General features: G+C 47.0%; 1 protein-coding gene across 4 annotated transcripts; it reads left to right on the plus strand.

The window, feature by feature from the left end:
• Positions 1–1,062: 1,062 nt before the first annotated feature.
• LOC121596336 (homeotic protein caudal-like) lies at positions 1,063–17,322 on the plus strand. Of its 4 annotated transcripts, XM_041921183.1 has the most exons (4): positions 1,063–2,693; positions 4,915–4,977; positions 6,718–6,723; positions 15,968–17,322. In XM_041921183.1, exons 1-4 carry the CDS (start codon positions 2,069–2,071, stop codon positions 16,522–16,524), a joined length of 1,251 nt encoding a protein of 416 aa, XP_041777117.1. In that variant the 5' UTR covers positions 1,063–2,068; the 3' UTR covers positions 16,525–17,322. The 4 variants fall into 4 exon arrangements, with proteins under 4 accessions (XP_041777117.1, XP_041777118.1, XP_041777119.1 ...); XM_041921184.1 differs by lacking the exon at positions 6,718–6,723 and having other exon boundaries at positions 1,066–2,693; XM_041921185.1 differs by lacking the exon at positions 4,915–4,977 and having other exon boundaries at positions 1,070–2,693.
• The last annotated feature ends 3,552 nt before the right edge of the window (positions 17,323–20,874 follow it).

The following is a 20,874-nucleotide window of genomic DNA, read 5'->3' on the forward strand; positions in this document are numbered from 1 at the left end:
ATCCACACCACAAGAATACTAATCAGACAGACCTAAATACACAACATCTTATACTCCCATATCACAACACTTTTTTACTAACTTTGTGTTATTGATTTCATCGTCACTTGATAGAGTGACAGGGGCCTCTCAGAGCCACACCAACTCTTAACTAGTCCCAGAATAAGCATGTATGTGTGTGTGTGTCGCAATAGGTTCACCCAGCGCTTTCCAGAGCATGGAAACGCATATTTAAAGTATCATTTTAGTGCCTGTGCCATAAAACCTTCATCCATTTTCTGCTAATGCAAAGAGCATTAGAATGTCGTTCATCTGCGTTAGTTCTGCGCTCCGCGTGTAGTCCGCCGCGTCCGTCACCCTTACCGTCCGTCAAAAACTCTCCCCGGGCTTCATTAGCGCAAATGGGAGTTACCAACCCCCATCGCGCAAGTGCCTTGGCGTATACCGAAACCCGCACACAGAGCGCCACAATCGAGCGTGTTGCTGCGTACATTGCAGTGCGTTTGTCGGTGAGCTGGTAGCACGATTCCGTGCAGAATGGGACACCCCGTGCGCTATATTTTCTATTCCCCTCGATGCGGATAAATACGGGTTATTACGAGGGCATTAATCAAACATCATTATCATTGCAGAGACTGAAGGCAGAGAAGCGAAGCAAAAAAAAATGTCGAGAAGCGTCGGTGATGTGTTTCGCTTGTTCCCGCACACGGTCGCACCGTTTCGTGCTCGAGTTTTTGTTTTGCTCTTCCCAAAAGCACACACACCAGCGAACGGGCTGTATTTCTATCTTGTAAGCCCTTCTTTTCCCCCTTCTTTTTCCCACCTCGAAGGCTTTGTTTTTGCTGATTTTACCATGATCCTATTACGCCTGGAAGCAGCCGCAGCAGCAGCAGCAGCAGGCCCGTTCTCACCGCTTTTTGCTTACAGCGTGCGGTAAGCGGCAATGGAGAAAAGAAAGCTAACCTCCAAACAGTCCCGCACTACCTTGGTATAAAAAAGCAGAAGCAGAGCAAGATGGCAGACACAACAATAGTGGCATCTCGTTCTCGCACGCGTCGCCAAAGCCGTGTAAGAAAGAGCGCAAACAACTGGCAGAAAAACATGTCCGCTTCGTACAAAGCAACCGAGCAGCCATTGGACGGCTCTGGAAACGCCCACTTTTGCAGGTACACTGCTGCTGCTTTTGCTGCTGCAGCAGAAAGGCAGCGCAGCAGCACGGGTACAGCGCAGACAGGGGCAACGGTAAGGGTTTGAGCACAAACAACGACAGCAAACAATCACATTCGCACACGCATCCCATATCAGTCGAGTTGTGGCAGCCTCTACGACTCGAGCACAGCTAGCAAGCCCAGCGCTGAAGTTTGTTGTCGCTGTGGACATCGTGTCGGCCGGAACGTTGTGTCACTCTCGAATCGCCGTTCAGTGAGCACAGTTCGTGCAGTTGTGTTATTTGTGTTATTGTTTTGGTGAGAATAAAAAATAATACTGCAGTGAGTTTAGCGTATGTGAGTGCAGCCTGTGTTTACATATGTCGTCACGTATTGCGGATCATAAAAAATAAACCAACCAAATACTCATGGCATACTGTGTGTGACACACTAGCTGTCCAATGTTTGTTTATGATCGTCAAGATCGACCGTGTAAGTGCGTGCCTGTGTAAGAGAAATTCAAATTGTAATTCCTGGTGTTCAATAAAGTGAAGAAAAAATATTGCCACAAAAACCACACTGCGGCCTCATTTGTGCTGCCTTCGCAGAAAGACAACAACTGGAAAGCGAATGAGTGTGTGTGTGTGTATTGGTGGAGTGATTTGGATTAATTTGTGTTGTGAAATGTGTTAAAACAATGACGCGTGTACTTCAATTTTTGGTGCTGTTGGTGTAGAGCTCAATCTCATCCAGAGTGTGTGCCTGAGTGAGTGGTGCTCACTTACGGCGCTTACCTTGCGCAGTGGGCGCGTGTCTTGCCAACGGATTAGAAGCGTATCGCGCGCGAAAAAATAAAAATAAGAAAAGACGTAGCTGAACTGAACGAAAGCGTCCAAGAGTGATCCCGAAGTGTGATCAAGATGGTTTCGTACTACAACCACTTCGCGATGTATCCGAAGAATCACAGCGGCAATCTGCCGTACTCGGCGACGACCGGCTGGTACCCGAGCAACTACCAGCACCAGCCGCCCCATCCGCAGTTCATCGGCGACGGTGAATCTTCGCCCCAGCCCGCCATGTACTATCCCCATCCGCACGTCTTCCACCCGCAGTCCAGCCCGGACTGGAGCAGCCACGAGAACTTCTCCACGCCGCCCCAAACGTCGCTCGGCCTTTCGCACGGCCCGAGCCCGGGTGCAGGCGGTACGGGCAGCGGTTCCGGCGGTGGCAGCGGCGGCATCGGCTCCGGAGCACTGCACCTGGGCCAGAACCCGAACCTGCATCACCACCATCACCATCACCACCATGGCAACAATGGTGGGGGAAACGGGGGTGGCGGCGGCAGCGGCGGAAACGCGCACGACCATCTGGCCGATGGGCTGCACAGCATACCGTCACCGCCGATTACCGTGTCCGGGAGCGACATGTCCAGCCCGGGAGCGCCGACGGGATCATCGTCGCCCCAGATTACGCCCCGCCCGACGCCGGTCAAGAGCCCGTACGAGTGGATGAAGAAGCAGTCCTACCAGAGTCAACCCAATCCAGGTTAGTACGGGCCTTCGAGACTTTTTTGCGAATGTTTCCAAGATGTGTTGTTTGTTAGTTTTTTTTTATTCGCATTTGCACGAGTAACACGGTTCACGTGATGATTGGCGGAGTGCAGTTGCATGATGCATTTTTTGGGTGTTTTTGTTTTCTCTCTCTCTTCTTTCCATTCCGTTTGCATTTCTGTCTGTAAATGAGTGCGTTTGTATGTGTGTGTGTGTGTGTTCTGTTGTACATTTATTTCTCCATTCGGTTTTGCTACAAACATGTGTGCAAAATACGCACAAACGGAAAGCATGTAAATCGCACGCCAGGCGATAGGTATGTGTTATAAAATCACACCAACTTTTCCCTTTTGATCCGCAAATTCTTTACTTGCCTCGGGCGTAACCAACTCTCCTGCCTGTAAAACCTCATTTACGTTCATTTTTTATCGTTTTGCGCATGTATCGTCTGCGTGCGGCCAATGCGTGTACCCGCAGAACGCAAGACGGACAACCGTACATTATGCTGCCTTATTTTTATGTTTTACCCCCGCTCCCTCACCCTTTACACCTCCTCGCTCCCCTTTCCGACATAACCCCATCCGGTCCTCGTTCATTTAATGAACCGTCAAACATCATCAGATTTCTTCCCCGGTCCTCTTTCGGCTGAGTATGGGGGCACGACGGCAAAGAATTTATTACCCAAAACATTCCATAAACCCTTGCTGCGGTCACTATGGAAACTCGCACGCTAGCAGGATCGGTGCAGCGACATTATAGGAAGAGGAAAAAGAAGGGATGTCTACCAGAAGTGGAAAGCCATCAAATGTGAAGCCATTAAAAATCAAGAACGCTAGCGCTAACGCGGAGCTTCAAGTAGGATGGAATAAATGGATTGATTTATAAGTCTCGTCACTGCATGATCTGTTTTTTTTTGTTCTTCTCTATCTCCTGGACTTAGTGGAAGGTTTTTGGGGCGATGCCTGGTGTGGTACTTCTCTTTTTATCGCTGTTTTTTTGCTGTTGTTTCACTACACGGTGCATGCGTACGTTTGTATGTTTTGCCTTTTTTAATGCGTTGTTTCCACACTCTTTTGAATGTATAGCAACGGCGTCATTGTTTCCTAAAACGCTATGCAGCGTTACATCACACCATTGGGACTCTTAGAACTCTACCCAGAAAAGAGAAGAAAACCCTGCGAAAGTGAATCCCGCACTATGGTGTTGGCGTTTTATCGATCGTAGTGCGTAGCCAAATGGTGTGTACACACAACACGCAACCACACAAACCAAAATGGTTGCACGGGAAACTATTGAAGAGGAAACCAAAAAAAAAAAAAAGGATCCACTGCGGGACGTCTCTTGAAGCTGCAGCCCGATGCGAAGGGAAACAGAACCGTTCCGTTACCATGGCGATCGTCAGCCGTTATCGCCGTCGCCATCGCTTTAGATCTTGCACTGTTCTTCACAACTATTGACAGCTGCCTTCAATTCCGTCCCGTTTTTCCCGCTTGCCCTTTCGAGTGCACGCACTGTTGTCCTCCTCCTCGCTTCACCGCTAGGAAACCTAGCCTGGAAGAAAACCTTCCCAGAACCGTCGGTACCTTTTCGCAGCTAGGCGACCATTTAGGTGGCTGCACGGCGGAAACGACCGAAAGAAGCCGGCGGCCTCTGGTCTGGTTGCGCTTTCCATTAACACCCCCGGAAATGGGTCCATTTCCATTAGTCCGCGGCTCACGGTAGCTGGCGTTGCCGCTACCCCTGATTAGCGTCCAATTTCGTTTGCCACTTGCCATTAAACGGCGGCTTTTGAGGGGAGGAGGGAGTTTTTCTGTTTAAACTTTAAAATTTTCTTCCCTAGTTTGCTCTAGTTCTTTGGTTGGCTCTTCGGTCAGCATGTTTGTTGGTTTCGAAAACAAAATATTTAAGCACGTTCATGTTTTTACTTTCAAACCGATTCTTTTCATACGAAAATGTTGTTAACGTGCTTGTTTATCATTTGTTGCCTTTTGTACGTTTTATCTACTTTTCAATAGTTTTAACATACCTATTTATCACCCCTATTTAGTTACAATTTTACCGAATTCCATCGTACCTAACGTATTGCCCATTGTTTCTCTCCATCTCTTTTTCTCGATGTTATGGTGGATAATGATCTCGCACACTGCGCACACGATATCCCTTATCCACACGCACACCCACACCCACCACACACACACGCCCAACCCCACAACCAGGAGGCCTTATCAACATCTGCTCGGCACCATCCCTGCAAGACTTCGCTCCGGTGGAATCTGGTGGTATGAACTAAACTTTATTTTTGCCTTTTCTGTCCATTTTTCTTTTTTCAATTGTTTTATTTTTGGGAGTGTTCGTTGCTAAAAATGCATGAGACACAATGATTTCACCTTTGCATGTCTGCATAGCGCTTTTGTTACACTTGGGGAATGAGGAATAAATCGTTTTCCACCAACTTCCCTTATCGAGTACGATCCTACGCCTTGGGGTTCAGTTGTAAAGCTGTCCACGTCATCTATGGCTTCCACCACTTCCCACAAAAACACAAACACTGAACTCCATTTTGTCATCGAGTTCCAAATGACGAGACTAATGCCACCGTACGCACCAAAAATGGATGCACACCGGTGAAGCGAAAACAATAGGCTTTTTGCTCGGTTGGTGGTGCTTCTAGGGCAAGACGGATCAACTTCCCTTACTACTCCCCGCTATCCACCCATCATCAGTGGCAATGGCATTGCGTTTGAATATTAATTAGGAATTCAACCCGCATCGTTTCCTCTTCTCTATCCGCAACGGCCCTGAACGTTGCGCTGTTAGGAAAGCTTCAAGAAGTCACCGTAAAGACATCTAGTAGGTGAGCGAAGGAGCAGCCGCAATACTACTGACTCAGATGTCTAAAATTAAGCCTCCTCTCTCTATCTATCTCTCTCCCTCCTTCCAAAGCAGAAAGCGAAACACAAAACCTCGAACCCAAAGCGTATCGCGCTATTAATTTATTCGCTTTATGTATATTTTTATGGCATTTAATATTTATGGCTGTCCCAACCCGCCCCTCCCCTTCCACAATTCCCCCTAAGCTGTGCATTTCTGTGCTAGAAGTAAGAAAAACAAGCAGGAAAACTTGAAGAGACTGGCCACAAGAGGGTAGAAGTAGAAAAGCAGCTCAACCGAGCGAAACCGGAGCGAAACCGGAGAGCAAACCCAGGCAAGCGCTGAAAACCCAAATCAAATCAAAGAAACCCATTAAAGCAGGCGCTACTAGACGGTGACATCGTTGAGTCGTGGTGGAGTTTTCTGGTGTGTATGAGTGGTACTTGTGTGCGTACGTACAGAGTTGTATGGGTGTGAGTATGTTTTCTACTGCGAAGCGTTTAAGCAAGCAAACTTAGTCCAGAAGACAACTTTGACGTACCCCGAAATGGCATTTTGGGTGGTTCAACCCGATTAATTTGTAAAGATAAAGTGAACGTTGGCGGCCTCGGCAAGGTTTGATTTTTGACCATGTATTAACGTTGGGGTGCTTTTTTGTTTGTTTTGGGACGCTAAATGATGTAATTGTTATCGATTGTTTTTTAATCGATTGTATGAAAATGTAATATAATACGTTACTGTACTCTCCAACAGCGTGTTTGCGCTACCATCTTCTCCTTTGCCGATTTCAAACAATAATAAATTCCCCTGTTCTCCTCCTTTCACATATGTAAATTAACTGCTTCTCACCGTTCACCGCTGCTCTTGCGGTACTTGATATTTAAACGCTGCACCTTCTTGCCATGTAATATTTGTAAAAAAAAACACACACACTTCAAACCCCAAAAACTTTCGACCCTCTACCTTTTTTCGTGTTTCGTTGGCTTTAACCAATTAACCGATTGCAAAGCATAAACCACCTCCGGTCTTTACACATTTGTCATAAAACGATCACAAGAAAAAGAGTTCTAATGATGTTTTTTTCTCTTCTTCTTCTCTTCTTCTTCTTCTTCTTCTTCTTCTTTTGGACCCAATTGCATTTTTTGCAGGAAAATGTAAGTATTTGTGGTCACAAACCTCTCCCCCCCGTCCCGGTTGGACACAGCTGGTCCTCGCTGGTTGGTTTCTCCATTTGTTGCGCTCCTTCTGCCCACTGCCCCTCTGCCAATGTCCCCGCGAAAACAGAAAACAGCCAAACCGCTCCTTCCGTAAACACACACACATACACACACGCACGCACGTACGCACCCAACCGCAACCTCCCCCGGCGCGATTGTGATACCAAGGTTTGCGCACAGGTAACGCTACAATATATCACTTTTTTTTAAACCCGCGAAAAATATATTATAAACACTGTTCTTCCTCTCAACAATCGATTCCTTTGCAAGTTTGATGGCTCTTTTTGTGATGTTTACCTTATGCTGTCGCTTGTCGGGCACATGCTTTGGGGGGGGGGGACCAGGGAGCGGAGAAAGAGGGTAGCCAATCTCTCAATCGTATATCATTTCTATCGATTGGTGTGCCCCTCTTTAAGCACAAAAAGAGTTAATATGCCTTTAGCCTCAAACTCAAACAGCGTAAATTATGCACCATTTACCAACCAGCTTATGTGGGAAGAGCATATAACAACAAAGATGTTGTAAATCATCAAACAGAGGTTTCATTACGACAATACGCGCTTGGAGAGCTTTACAATGTGTGCAAATTTAAATGCCAATCACCAGCACCAATCTTATCGTCGCGGGGTTTGCTTCTCATCCCAGAATTTGGAAGATGGAATTCCCCCCGGTGGACATGCAACAAAAAAACAAACGAAGCACAAAAGCACTTACGCAACTGACCGATATTAGAATCAGCAAATCACCATGTCTGTTAGGACCAGGCGAACCGTGTTCCAGCTCTCTTCCGTTCCTGTCACGCCACCGGCACACAGGAACCATCCGTTTGCTCTAATCTTCCCTCGAAATCGTCTCGCACTGCGCAATAATCGATCAAACAATCGCGCACCAAGCGGTGGGGCGGCCATTTTGTTTCTTGCTTGCGTTAGTGCACTCCAATCCCCCCCCCCTCCCATTCAACCCCCTCCCCCCACCCCTTCGCATACCGGATGATTAATCTCGCGCCACCATTCGATTATTGGTGTATTTCGAGGTACACGCTTCTACCATTGCCCGGTGTTATCATGCCGTTTCGATAGCCGTCATCAGCCCTGGTTGTCGTCATTAAAGTATGGCTCTGTGTGTGTGTGTGGGGGGGGGGCTTTTTTTGTCGGTCAGCAGCAGTTGCTGCACGCACCAAAATGTGGATCGATCGTGGAGTAAGAAGAGAGAGAGAGCGAGAGAAGACGGCGGACTATTTGTCCGCAGTTTTCGGCGTTATCACACTGACAGGGTTGGCTCGATTTGATTAATCGATTTTTTTGCCCCCGATCCGTTTCCAAAATCCCCGTTTCACCCATGTACTGTGGGGCAGGATCTGTCAAGGTATGAAGGTTCGCATCCGCTCATCGAAGCTATCAATCAAACCTCCCCAAAAGGGTAGTGGTGATCCCTACTAATCGCCCAAAGTTGTGGACAAAATACTCTGAATACTGCTACACAGATGGCTCTACAAGGGTTTCGATAACTTGAAGCGTTTATGTGCCTGTGCTTGAATTTGGCTTTACCTCACACTGGACAGGATGTTGTTATGATAACTGTGTAAAACATACCCCTGTAGAGTAGACAGGCGGTTAAAAAAAAGCAAACCCAAAACGGTCAGTTTCTCATTTTTATTCTTACTGTGAAAACTGTTTCTTCAAAAAAAGAAAACATCACTTAAATTGAGCTTTCCCTTCAAAGCTCTCGAAGCCCAAGCGGCCCCTCGGGCTAGTTCAATAAAACGTCTCGAACACACATACCCGGTACATCACTATCGGCAAAACACTGCTATTTAGAAGGCATTGCTCGAGATCCTAAATAAACACCCCGGTGCATAAGAGAAGTGCACAGAGTGAGAGAGAAAGAGATGGCGAAAACCCGCGATTTGCATCCAGCCAGGACCGAACCACGGTGTTTTGAAGTGCATGTGTTCCTTCGCAGCTCACAATTTCTTTGTGCCCTCGAACCCAACTATTTACGAAGGGCCGGATATTTTACAACATAATTGAACCCCCGGTTGTTGCAATTTGCCGACTGGCCATATTGGCCGCCCGGGCGAGTTCAAGGCACACACTGTATGCAAAAAGGTTCGCTTCCGGGCACAGACGGCCATGAGCGATAGGGCCCTTGTTTTATGTCCACCCCAGCAGCAGGGCTTTCCCACGAACGAACGAACGAACAAACGAACGAAACGAAACCCAACCGTGGCCAGGGGAGCAAGCGTGGGTTCTTCTGCAAAAGTGAGCGGTGTCCTTCAGACGAACGGTACACGGTTGATGAGCTTTCGCCTTCAATGCTCAATGCATGTATGTAAATCGCAGTACAAGGCACGATGGTCTGTAGGCCCCTATGGGCAATAATGAACAGTGGTACATCTTGTCTTCACAGCCTGCTAAAGACAAGCATGCCCGTGCAAGCATCATTTCATTATCATTTCGAACACCTTCTTCCCAACCAACTAGTTGAGCAGGCTATGGGCAGAGCACGGGTGTCAAACGTCTATCTGTCATCCATGCGAGGAGGAGGGTGAATGAATATGGGCAAAACGCGACTTTCCGCGGCTCGTTGTCGAGATTGCTGCCAGTGCAAAACGGTCCCGTGGGGAAAATTGTAAAAATTAACTGAGAAGCCAGTTGAGAGATGAGCTTGGTTGATGATTTTGGTCGTCATCCCCCATTGTCGGAGATGAAATCGTATGGCATCGAATTAAATCGTAACGATAATTGGGTTGGTTGTTTGTCTTTTTTTTTACTCCAAAAATACACTGAAGTAAGAAAGAACGGAGGATAAGTTAATTTACTTTTTTTATAAAATCATCAAAAAAATACTTCTAGAATATTTGCAAACCACATGGTGATGAACAAGAAAAAAGGGTCATCTGAACAATTAAACAACTGTCCAATTTGGGACCCATTTTTTTGTTGTTCCTAGTACGCTCTGATGTGCTGCAATTTCTCGCTCTGTAAAAAGGAGTTTTTGGCACACATTCTGTAGGTACCTCTCACCGAAACGATCAACATTAATATTATCGTAACCGGAGAGAGCATAGCAGGCCATCTTCATCCACGTGCAATATAACAGTGATAATAGATTTGTCGTCCATCGCATCGCCACTGACCAGAACGTTGATGTGTTTTTCTTTCCTCGCCTAACCTAGAGCCAGATTTACCCTACCTCTTGCTTTCTCTCTCCCGCTCTTGTTCTTGCTCCGGCACTACGGCACAACACTTTGCCCCGGGGTTATTTTATTCTTTTACAGCACACACTACGGCCATGATCGTAAACATTAGGAAGGCATAAATAGTTGGTCCTTAAACGTCTGTAAAGGGACCAGGGAGGAAGCACCATCGGGGCTGGGGTGATCCTGAACTGGCGGAAAACACTCACCCGAAACCCATAGCTGCTACTCCTCTGCGGTGTTTCGGTGTTCCTAAATTCTCTCCTTTCCTTTTACCTCCGAAAACCTCGTCTTAGGACGTTCTCGATTCGATAAACACACCGAACTTCATAAACTGGGTGATAGAGTTGAGTGCTTCGCGCTGCAGTCACCCCATGTGTGTGTGTGTGTGTGTGTATTTGTGTGTGTTTACCAATGTGTTGCCAATGGCAACACCGACCATCTTGTTCTTTCCAAAAACCGTATCGACTTTACGTTCAACCGTTGTCGTCGTTTGTGCCACGATAAAACTGACATTCCGGTGTGTATCCTATATATCGCCGTCGTCGCTTTACGATTGTTTCGTGAGTTGCTGGCTCTTCTAGTTGATAGTTTTCGAAAGGTAGGGCACAAAAAAAATGGTAGTTTCCTGCGACAGTTTATGCTCGAGAGCGCAGGATTAGCGCAGACGTTCGTAGTTAAGTAGTCGTTTGTGGCGTCGCGGGACAATTTATTTATAAACACACACAAAGACACACACACGCGTGCTAAGATGTGTCCTGGATAGTTTGAGGAGAGGGGTGGAGGGGTGGAGCTGAGCACTGTGGGTTTTATTGTTTGTTTTTATTATTCATATAAAACCAGCTCGGAGCAGCACTTGCTAAGGGTGGAGCGATCGTTTCCAGCGGTCACATGTGGGATTGGAGAAGCATAAATTTAAAGACGATTATAGTTTGGGAATGGAGCACTTTGCTCTTTGCTTATCTGTAGCAAACAGGCATCAGGGAGTGTTGAACAGGATTCACTAAACAAAAAAGTTTGAGTTTATTTTTTGTTTTACTTTGGTACATTGGTTATTGCTTCGTTCCAAGTGAACTATCTCGCTTAACACCTCCAAAAATGACAACTTTTACCTTCTGCTTGTGGACCACATACAAGCGCAGACCAATACTCAGAACTCCCACCGTTATTAGCTCAAAACCCCCAGTGTCCTTGAGCTGACCAAATGTTTCCTTTTTGTTGGTATCCTTATCCACCCGGAACCGTATCGAAAATTCCCACCGGGTTCCTATCACCCTCCGATGCGCTTGTGTTACGCAACAACCAACCAACAACCCCCACACACGCGAGAATAAACGCAAACAAATAAACACATCCCTCCCACTGTCCAACGAAAATTAACAAAAAAAAAACCCCCGAACAAACCGCCCCCCTGCAGTTGTGGGTCAAAACGGACCCCGGGCGACCAACAAGCCAACAAGGTGATATGATGAATGGATGGGATCCTTGGCCCTACCAGCGGGAGCGCTTTTTGTCCCACTGTCTGTGTGTGTCCTTGTTCTGTGCTGCTGTCAACACCCGGAACACACACACACACACAGAAGCCACAATGTTTGGGCAAGCCGCAAATCCCAGAGAACGCCGGCAACTGAGCACAAATGTGTGTATGACAAATGTTTCCCCCGGGAGTGCGTAACAAATGAAGTGATACAACACGTCCATTATCGCTGCGGGAGTGGGAAGGATGGCACTGGCATGCATGGTCATCCTGTTGCATTTCACTTCCAGCCAGGGGAAATGGGCCTTTTTTTCTCCCAATTCCGGAGCGCCCAGTTATGAGGGTGATGATTTGAAGGAATCATGTCTTTAAATTGTCACATGTATTACGTTCTGTAAATGGTGATTGGTGAATGTCCCTGAGCGGGGCCGTCCGATCGTCCTCAACATCTCAATTTTAACATCTTACACCGTAAAAGAAAGCATCCCGCATAGAAAGGTCCTGCCACTGGTCTTGCCAACAGCCAGCCCCTCCAGTAATCGATTACGATCGGCAGGACAATAAAAAGAAAGCAAATAGCAGTACAGGTAGAAAAGAGCCTGGCCTTTCCACTGCCCCCGACACATCCCAATCGTAGCGTCTAGCTGTAAAAGGAAAGAGACCGAGAGAGAGAGAGAGAGAGAGAGAAGATACAGAGAAGAACAACACACACCCAACCTTGCCCGCGGATCCCGTTATATATGGCCCAAAATAAAAATTGATATCCATTATTATATTGATATTTATCATAAAAGTATTAATGCTTTTATTGCCGCTAGATTATGGAGTAATTATTTACGATGCGCCGAGATTCCGGTGGGGTCGCCGGTTGCGACTTTCGAAGAATACTCCCTACACACACACACAGACACACACACATGCACTCACAAACACAAACATGCGATAGATAGGGTTGAAGGGGAGAATAAGGTGACTTGGCGGGGTATATACATACACTCTTACAAATGCATGTGAGCGTGCTTTTCCTTCTAAGACTTGTGGCAGTGGTTGCTTGGACTTCCCAACCCGTGTCGTGTCGTTTGCCTAATCCTACAAAAGGGGGGATATGGGTTTGATAAAGAAGACCCAACTTCTTGGCTTCCCCTTACTCCCCTACACTCCCACTACCAGTGGTTGGGCGTCTACACCGGATACACCCTGAATGTGTATCCGATCGATAAGGAGGAGGCCTGTGAACGATGCTTCCGTCCCAAAACCACCCCAAACCACGTCAGACACTGTGACCACTGTGGCCGCCGTCCAGACCACACAGACAGATAGGATTGAGAGAGAGAGAGAGAGAGAGAGAGAGAGAGAGAGAGAGAGAGAGAGAGAGAGAGAGAGAGGGGTCGGTCCAGCCCCATCGAGAACTCCCTTTGATGTTGCTTTGACGCTTGTTGTTGAGCTTGGATAAACAGGAGCAGCACAACATCAAACGGCGAACCTGCCCGGAGAGGGCATTTCGGTAAAAGGTAAATTTGGTTGTTATCCGCACGGATTACCCGGGGCCGCTTTTGTCGGTTTCGGCATTACCCCGGGGCACCTGGGTGTGTGTGTGTGTGTGTGCCCGGTAATCCATTTGTCAATCGATATTATCAATCATCGTCGTATGGGGCTGCTTCCCCCCTTTTGCCCGCTTTGCCCGGTAACTATGGCTGCGCGACTTGGCGGCTTGCTTTGATTTTCATCCGATTTGGAGTGCATTTATTTTGTACTTTTTTTTTGTGTTGCTCTCACTCTCCCAAAAGATTCAAATAACGGACGTTGCCTCAGATTTGTTGTTGGTTGGAGCTTTATTTTAAATGGGCAAAAAATGGTGAAAAATTCGCTTGCGCACTGTCACTTCACGTGCAGTGTGGATTAAAGCAGGGAGAAAAGCAGGGGCCCTGGGGGAGGGGGCAATATTTGCGCATGGATTTGGCCAGCAAAGCCCGTTACGTTTGATGAAATTGCCGACTCTAGGCCAGCCTGTGTTTCGAAGCACTCTCGAGAAGAAGATCCATTCATTCGCGTTTGGCTATTGCGGTTATTACGACTGCGGTGCAATTTGAAAGTTTGTGCCATTGTCCTACGACTACGCTACACCATCAAAAGTAACTTGCGCCACACCTAGGTAACGGGTTTATGCTTTTTTGTGGTTGTACTTGGACACTTTCCAAAGCCAATTTCGCACGGTGACGGCTGTCCAGCCATATAAAAAAGCAGCAATTGCGCCATTCGCTGCGCCTAACAGACGCAATTGCTGCTGCAATTGCAGCCGTTACGGAACGACAATTGATTTTCCAACCATATAAAACTTTACGGTGTCTGGAAGGATTAAGCCATCAATGATCACCACCAAAACGGCGCAACAGTGGGGACAGCAAAAAAAGAGAAGGGCCCATCGGTGTTGGCCGGCAGTGATGCCAGCAGGAAAGTTAAAGCACATGCGCGGGACGGCGTTTTAGAAGCCACCGAACCGTAACCCACCAATCCGTCCGAGTCCCACCGAGCGGCCATCACTTTGAGGTCACCGATGAAAGGGTTATTTTCCGTTATCATGGATTAATGCGCTGGTCGGTGTTTGCTTTGAAGTGTTGCGCACCGTCACCGTTTTCGGGCGAGCGGGCCCGCTCAAGACGTGTCTTTCTAATGCCGGCAGCACGAATTTCTACGTTCTATCTGCCTGGGCAGAGTGATAAAAGGAGAAAACGGAATAAAACACCGTTACAACATTCGCAGTTCCGTCTTGTGGCAATGTTTTGCATTTAATTTAATCTTGCTGTTCGTGTAATTTAATTACTTATTTCTCGTGTAATTTAACTATTTAACCAATTCAAAGAAACCCCCACAACAAAGACACGGAAAGGCATGTGAGGCACCTTCAAGACTGCACAGTATCCGGTTCGATTAGTAATCGGAATTTGGTACCTAACGCGAGAGAAGGGTGTACCAGTTACGGGGGGCCCGCTGTCGCAACCTAGACCTAAATACGATCGTTCCCCCTTGCAAGCGGTACTTGGTGGATGGTGGTTTCCTCCAGGAACCGAGGGAGAGGCTTTGTTTTTGCTCAACAATGCGCGCAATGCTTCATGTGTGTAAGGGGGTAATCTGTCAGATAGAGGGCACACGAGCAATTAAAATGAAGCAGCAGCAGCAGCATGGGACTCGCGCAGACCCACACTCGCACAGGTTATCTTTATGTCGGCCATATTAAAAAAAGCCCCAACAACGCCGATAATGAAGATACGAACCGGGGAGGTCCCGGGCATGGGATGGCAGGGAAGTGGAAGTGGGAAGAACTTATCTGTCTACGCTTGTCACCCCGTAGGCATCTCTCGGCTTGTCACCTTCTCCGAACCTGCCTGTCAACGTGGGCCAACATGTGCGTCGTAACTTTGAAATAACAATAACAACAAAAACTTCTAGAACCTCATTTCTGTCGTTTTGGGCACATTCACTTCCTTTCGGATTGCGCATTTCCATTTAAACAAATCCCAAAGGTTGATAGAATGGCTTTTGTAACGGTGTCCTTGCCTCGATAGCTATTGATCACGTGGCGCATCAAGCGTGCAAAGTAGGCTCTGAAGATATTTTTTTGAGATCACCACCATTACCTACACCTCTGCCCCCCGTGTTCTACGAAACTGTAGCAATGTTTACTTCGACGAGAAAAAAAAAATGAACCACCTATCTTAGACGCGAGATGGGCGAGATAAGATCAGTTGCGAGCTGGGGCTGCACCCTGCAAGACTGCGGGATAATACACGATCACGCGTCGTATACACGTCGTACGCCGCCGCCGCCCAGGGTAACTGTAATCTGCGTCAGTCTGCCCACAGTTTCTAGCAAGCCCACGGGGGATGATGAGAGGGAATGGAGCGAATCAACCCGGGCTATGCAAACAACCAAACGAAGGCTTATCACGCGAGCAGTGGGTAGGGGTTGCTGGCAGCAAACCCGGGGACGAACGACAAAACCGACCGTTTGAGGAGCGAATAGATCACGCCAACCTACCAACCAAAGAGGTGTAGTATGCACGCATGCGCATGTGTTACCGTTCCGTTTTGGAACGACGATGATAGTTAAATATTGACTCACGTACAGCCCACGAAAGCGAAGCCGGCCCGAGGAACGCCACGGCTGGATATCTCTCCGTTGTGTTTGCGCGCGTGTGTGTGTGTGTGTGTGTGTGTTTTCCGGACGGAGTCCTCACCTTTGGGGCCGCCGGGAAGTCATAACACGCTTGTTAACATGAAAATGAGTTGTCATTAGCAATTACTTATTGACACATTCGCCGCCGCCGCCGCCGGGTTCAGGTTGCGCCATCTACCTGGCGCGCTTACGATAAGCAGTGAAAGTCATATACACACCCGCACCTCATTTTTTCACCCTCTTTTTTCCCTCTGTGCTCTTGCTGTGTTGATAATTTAACAAAGTGTTCTAATTTCTTCTTTCTTTTTTTTCACCCGTTTCATTTTCCACAGGGAAGACACGTACGAAAGACAAGTACCGGGTGGTGTACACCGACCAGCAGCGGCTCGAGCTGGAGAAGGAGTTCCACTACACGCGCTACATCACGATCCGCCGGAAGGCCGAGCTGGCCCAGAACCTGCAGCTGTCCGAGCGGCAGGTGAAGATCTGGTTCCAGAACCGTCGCGCCAAGGACCGCAAGCAGAAGAAGAAGGCCGAAACGGGCAGCGTGGGCGGCGGCATGGGTGGACTCGGCGGTGGCCAGTCGCTGGTGGCAGCGCACGCCCAGGGCCACAACCCGCACGGTGGGGCGGCCCAGTCGATGTCGGCCCTGCTGGCGGACACGAAGCCGAAGCTCGAACCGTCGCTACACCTCTCGCACCTGCACCAGATGAGCGCGATGAGCATGGGCATGGGCTCGATGGGGCTCCACCATCACCATCCCGGCCACCATGCGGCACTGCACGCGCACCTTGGCGTGCCGACCTCGCAGCACCATCAGCTGAACCAGGCGGCAGTGGCAGCGGCCGCCGCCTCACAGGTGCCTCCGACCTCGCTCAGCATAATGTGATGTGGCGGCGTGGAGATGGCTCTCGCTCACTGAAGGACGCGCAGAAGGTGTGCAACATGTCGGGTGCTGTTGTTTTTTTTTTTATTTCTTATTTATTGCCTGCCCAACACACACACACAACGAACGAAGCACGGAGCAGAAACGAAGCCTTACTACCCAAGATGCACCTCTGAGCGCACCAGCGTGACCTCGGGGGCAAGAACATGGATGAGCGCAGCTGAATGCTGAGCACGAGGGTACGAGTTCTAAGCTGTAAAAAGCTCACAAACAGCCTACAAATTCCTGGTTCTTGTAGCGCATACGTTGCACCATAATAACGGCGCGCAGCACTCTTTGACCTTCGTTTTTTTATGGAAAGAATGCGCCGGTTGCTATGGTGGGGAGAAGAAATCGAAGATGCTGGGGCAAATCTCATCGTCTAGTTCTAGGGGATGGGGGGGGGGGATTATATCACCGTATCGTATGTGTGCAGTGTGCAGATGATCTTTGATGAGCAAGTTCTTAGCTTCAAAATCCACACAGAAAGGGCTATCGTTCGAGAAGAACAAGCAGCGAGAACTGAATCAAAAGAAGAAAAAACACAACGGAAAACCAGAGCAAATGGTGCCGGTTGCGGCTAGGAAGAAAACCACAACACCTTCGTAACATTTAATTCACGTGCAATGTATAAAACAAGAAAATGAGATATACTTTTTAATCTAAACGTTAGCTTAATACCGCGAGAGAGAGAGACACCGAAAGGAGAACAACCACTAGCAAGAAACCGAGCTGAAGGAAAAAAAGGCAGTATAGCAGGAAGCCAAATGCCATGGTTTCGCTGGAGTATTATTAAACCTATTATAATAATTCTAATTATTATTGTATTATTATTACAAACGCTGGTAGCAGAAGGCAGGGCACACATCTAGCCCCGGGCTGCCGGGATCGAGTTTGCTTGACCACCCGGTTTGCATTAGCGGGGCTCTAGTTAAGCCACGAAACGCTGTGTAATGTATAGAAGAAGCCGTGTAATCGGGGAAGAGAAGAGAGCGTATAAGCTTGAGGTGTGGTGTGTTATAGCTGGTAATGTTGGATGTTTCTGTCGACTTGTGGAGGAGTGCGCGCTTAAGGAAGTGAGTTGACTTCCAGTTCGTCGATTGCCTACCTGGCTGCTGCCTCTACAACAGAGTCGTACAGCACGTTCCAATACTTATGTTTACTAAACTTTTTTTGAGATTCATCTCTAAGAGATAGTGCTGCGTTTGTGAAAGCAGCTAGAGAGAGCGAGAGAAAGGGAAAGAGAGATAGAAGTTATGAGGATGAAATTAGGCGACTATAATAAGCAAAATCTGCATCGCGAGCGTGTTAGTGAAATATTGTATGAAGAAAAATGAAAATTGAACAAAACAAAACAAAAAAAAAAACAATTGTAAACACACCTACACGCAAAAGGAACCAACACTTCAATTGGACAGTAGCGACTCACGATGCAACTCAATAAAGTATAAATTCTGTAGTAACAAGAGCAAAAATTGTCGTTTTTTTGTAATTTAATTCCTCCCTTTCGTGTTCGTTGTTGGAGAGTGGTGAACGCGGCTAGATTAATAGCACGCTATACTACCGAAGGTTTTGAAGGTTTGGTTGGCATTTTGTTTCCCGTTCACGGAACTAGTAAAGGCTACCCTTGCCTTGGCCTTTATCGATTATCTCCCGCGGCCTTGGGGGAATCGGGCCCGTTCATCATCATCGAGCGCGTCTGTTCCGTGGTGAAAGTTTCCATTTTCCACACACACGCACTAGTGCACATGAACAAAAGTTCCCCACAGTAGGCTACGGCTAGACGGACGGTAGAGCGCTACAAGACCTAGCCGCCATTTTGTTCGGCGCAGAGGATTATGTTGTTTCTTCGTCTCCATCCTTTTCTCCAATCTCTAGCGTCTTTAATCTTGAGCCGAGCTACCATTCCGTGGTTATTCGAAGGAATCCTAGCCGCGGCTAGCTCTGTGAAGGCATTTAATTGTGGGAGAGTTTTTCTCATTGTTGTTGTTGTTGTCTGCCCCTCTTACTCGAGATACTCTCTTCTGCTCCAGTTGGATCCAGCGGCCTCTGGTCGGTTCGGAGTTTGCTGCCGCTGCCGCTGCTGCTGCTGCAGTCCAAACGAAGAAGGTGCTAATAGTTTCACACACCGGTGAGAATTAATTGGTGCGCATTCCGATAGCTCCCACGGTAATTGCACGGTCGGGTTCGGGTCGGTATTTCGGGCTCGGAGTAGTGAAAAACCGTAGCGCGCCTCGCGCACAATAACGAATGGCATTGAGAGAGTCACTGGCAAGAGTGATCACACTGGCCACTATGGGTGACAGGGACGATGGGCGATGGTGAGCAAAATAGCGAAACCTTCACTGCAAGGCCTACTTTACTGCGTCTGGTCCGAGTCTGGTGACTATGGTGGTTGCACAATGTAAGCGCATGGAAGCTTGATGAATTGGCGCGATGGCGGTCACACGTACTCTAAATTCCGCAAGCAGCAGTGCACGGGGGTGTAAAAAATGGTGTTGAAATACAAACTGTAATGTCAGTCTTGTATGAAATTGTACAGTACATGTCTATCGTCCTAGAACACCTTATCGATGTTTTGCTTTACTTTCTCAAATAATTCCAAAAAGCATGTGTTTTTTTTAAACGAGCTTTTCGTATACTTTTTGTTTAGTAATGAGATTAAATAAATATTTTGAAAACAAAAATAATAAAATAAAACATCATGTTGGCTCATTTTGAAGCATTTCCAATCAATAGATATGTATGTTATGAAAAATGATAAATTGAACAATTTCAGCGTTTCAGCTTCAACCGTTTACAAAACTGATACGGAATTAACTAAAACACACTGTATATGAGATTATTTGTTTATTTTGTTTATTTGTAAATGTTAAGTGATTGGCCATAATTGGTCTTATCACTGATCTTATAAACTAAACTTATAATAACATAAAGCATCACGGTACAATGTAACATCAGCACAAAATAAATAACAAAGAGTATCACAACAAGAAAAACAGGTTAACCTAGGGAATTCCAGTCGAAAGAGTCATAGTGCGCATTAAATCGCATAGCCATCGCAGTCAAAGGTTCATTATCGCTATATGCACGTCTAGTTTGGTCAACTCTTAGTAGCCTAAAGTTTCTTAAAATACGAGCAGGTACGTGAAAATTAACTCTAGCTAAAAGGTCCGGTGAATCTATCTCTCCTAGGATGATTTTTTTCATGAACAATATTTGCGCCGTTTCGCGACGAGTAGCGAGAGATTCGAGTCCAAAAATTAAACACCGGGCATGATACCTAGGTCTCGCTGCTACGTTACGCCAGGGTGTGAACCGTAAGACCAAACGGGTGAATTTTTTCTGCACTGACTCAATCTTATTCGACCATAACGACGACGATGGGCACCAAACTACTGAGGAGTATTCTAAGATGGATCTGACTAGTGATTTGTAGAGTGCGACAAGACAATGTGGGTCGGAGAATTCTCTCGACTGCCTGCGTATAAATCCTAGCATTCTGTTCGCTCTATCAATAATTTCGTTATGATGCACATGAAAGTCAAGTTTACGGTCAAGAGTAACTCCTAAGTCTTTTACTGCACTGTGTCGTTGTAATTGTGTACCGGAGATGCAGTAGTTAAACACTATTGGACAATTAGAACGGTGAAACGACATGGACAAACATTTATCAACAGAAATTTGTAGGTCGTTGTTCAGACACCAGTCGGAAAAAGAGTCGATCGATGCTTGCAGGACAAGACAATCACCAAAACACCTCACAGGAAAAAAAAGTCTAAGATCGTCCGCATACTATAAACATTCAGATTCCCTTACTACAGTAGTAACGTCATTGAAAAATAGAGAAAACAGCAAGGGTCCAAGGTTACTACCCTGTGGCACGCCTGAACAACTCACGAATTCCCTAGATGTCATACAATCAACTTTGACGCGATATCGACGATTGGTGAGGTAAGATTCGATTGTAAAGTATATTTTAAACGTGATATTTTTTTTTTGGCTCAACAACCGTTTTCGGTTAAGGCCTGCCTGTACCACTTGTGTGGGGTTGGCTTTCAATGGCTTTTGGATTACCCCCCATAGCAGGATAGTCAGTCCTGCGTATGGCGGCACGGTCTAGTTGGGGCTTTAACCCATGACGGGCATGTTGTTAAGTCGTACGAGTATATATATATATATATATATATATATATATGGCAGTACACCGCAAGTGTAGGGCGAATTCGCCTAATTCAGGAGTTCAAAAGATAAAAATGACTCAATGATTTGTGCTTTATTTGTTGCCTTGAGACTAGATTAAGACTAAGCATG

This window comes from Anopheles merus, chromosome 3R, assembly GCF_017562075.2.
Source record: "Anopheles merus strain MAF chromosome 3R, AmerM5.1, whole genome shotgun sequence".
Taxonomy (NCBI): Eukaryota; Metazoa; Arthropoda; class Insecta; order Diptera; family Culicidae; genus Anopheles; species Anopheles merus.

What these genes read in the sequence shown, in the direction of transcription:
- LOC121596336 (XM_041921183.1), top strand. Translation starts at nt 2,069, where the DNA reads ATGGTTTCGTACTACAACCACTTCGCGATGTATCCGAAGAATCACAGC. An exon ending in CCAGAGTCAACCCAATCCAG is followed by an intron (nt 2,694 to 4,914) that starts GTTAGTACGGGC and finishes CCCCACAACCAG; the next exon opens with GAGGCCTTATCAACATCTGC.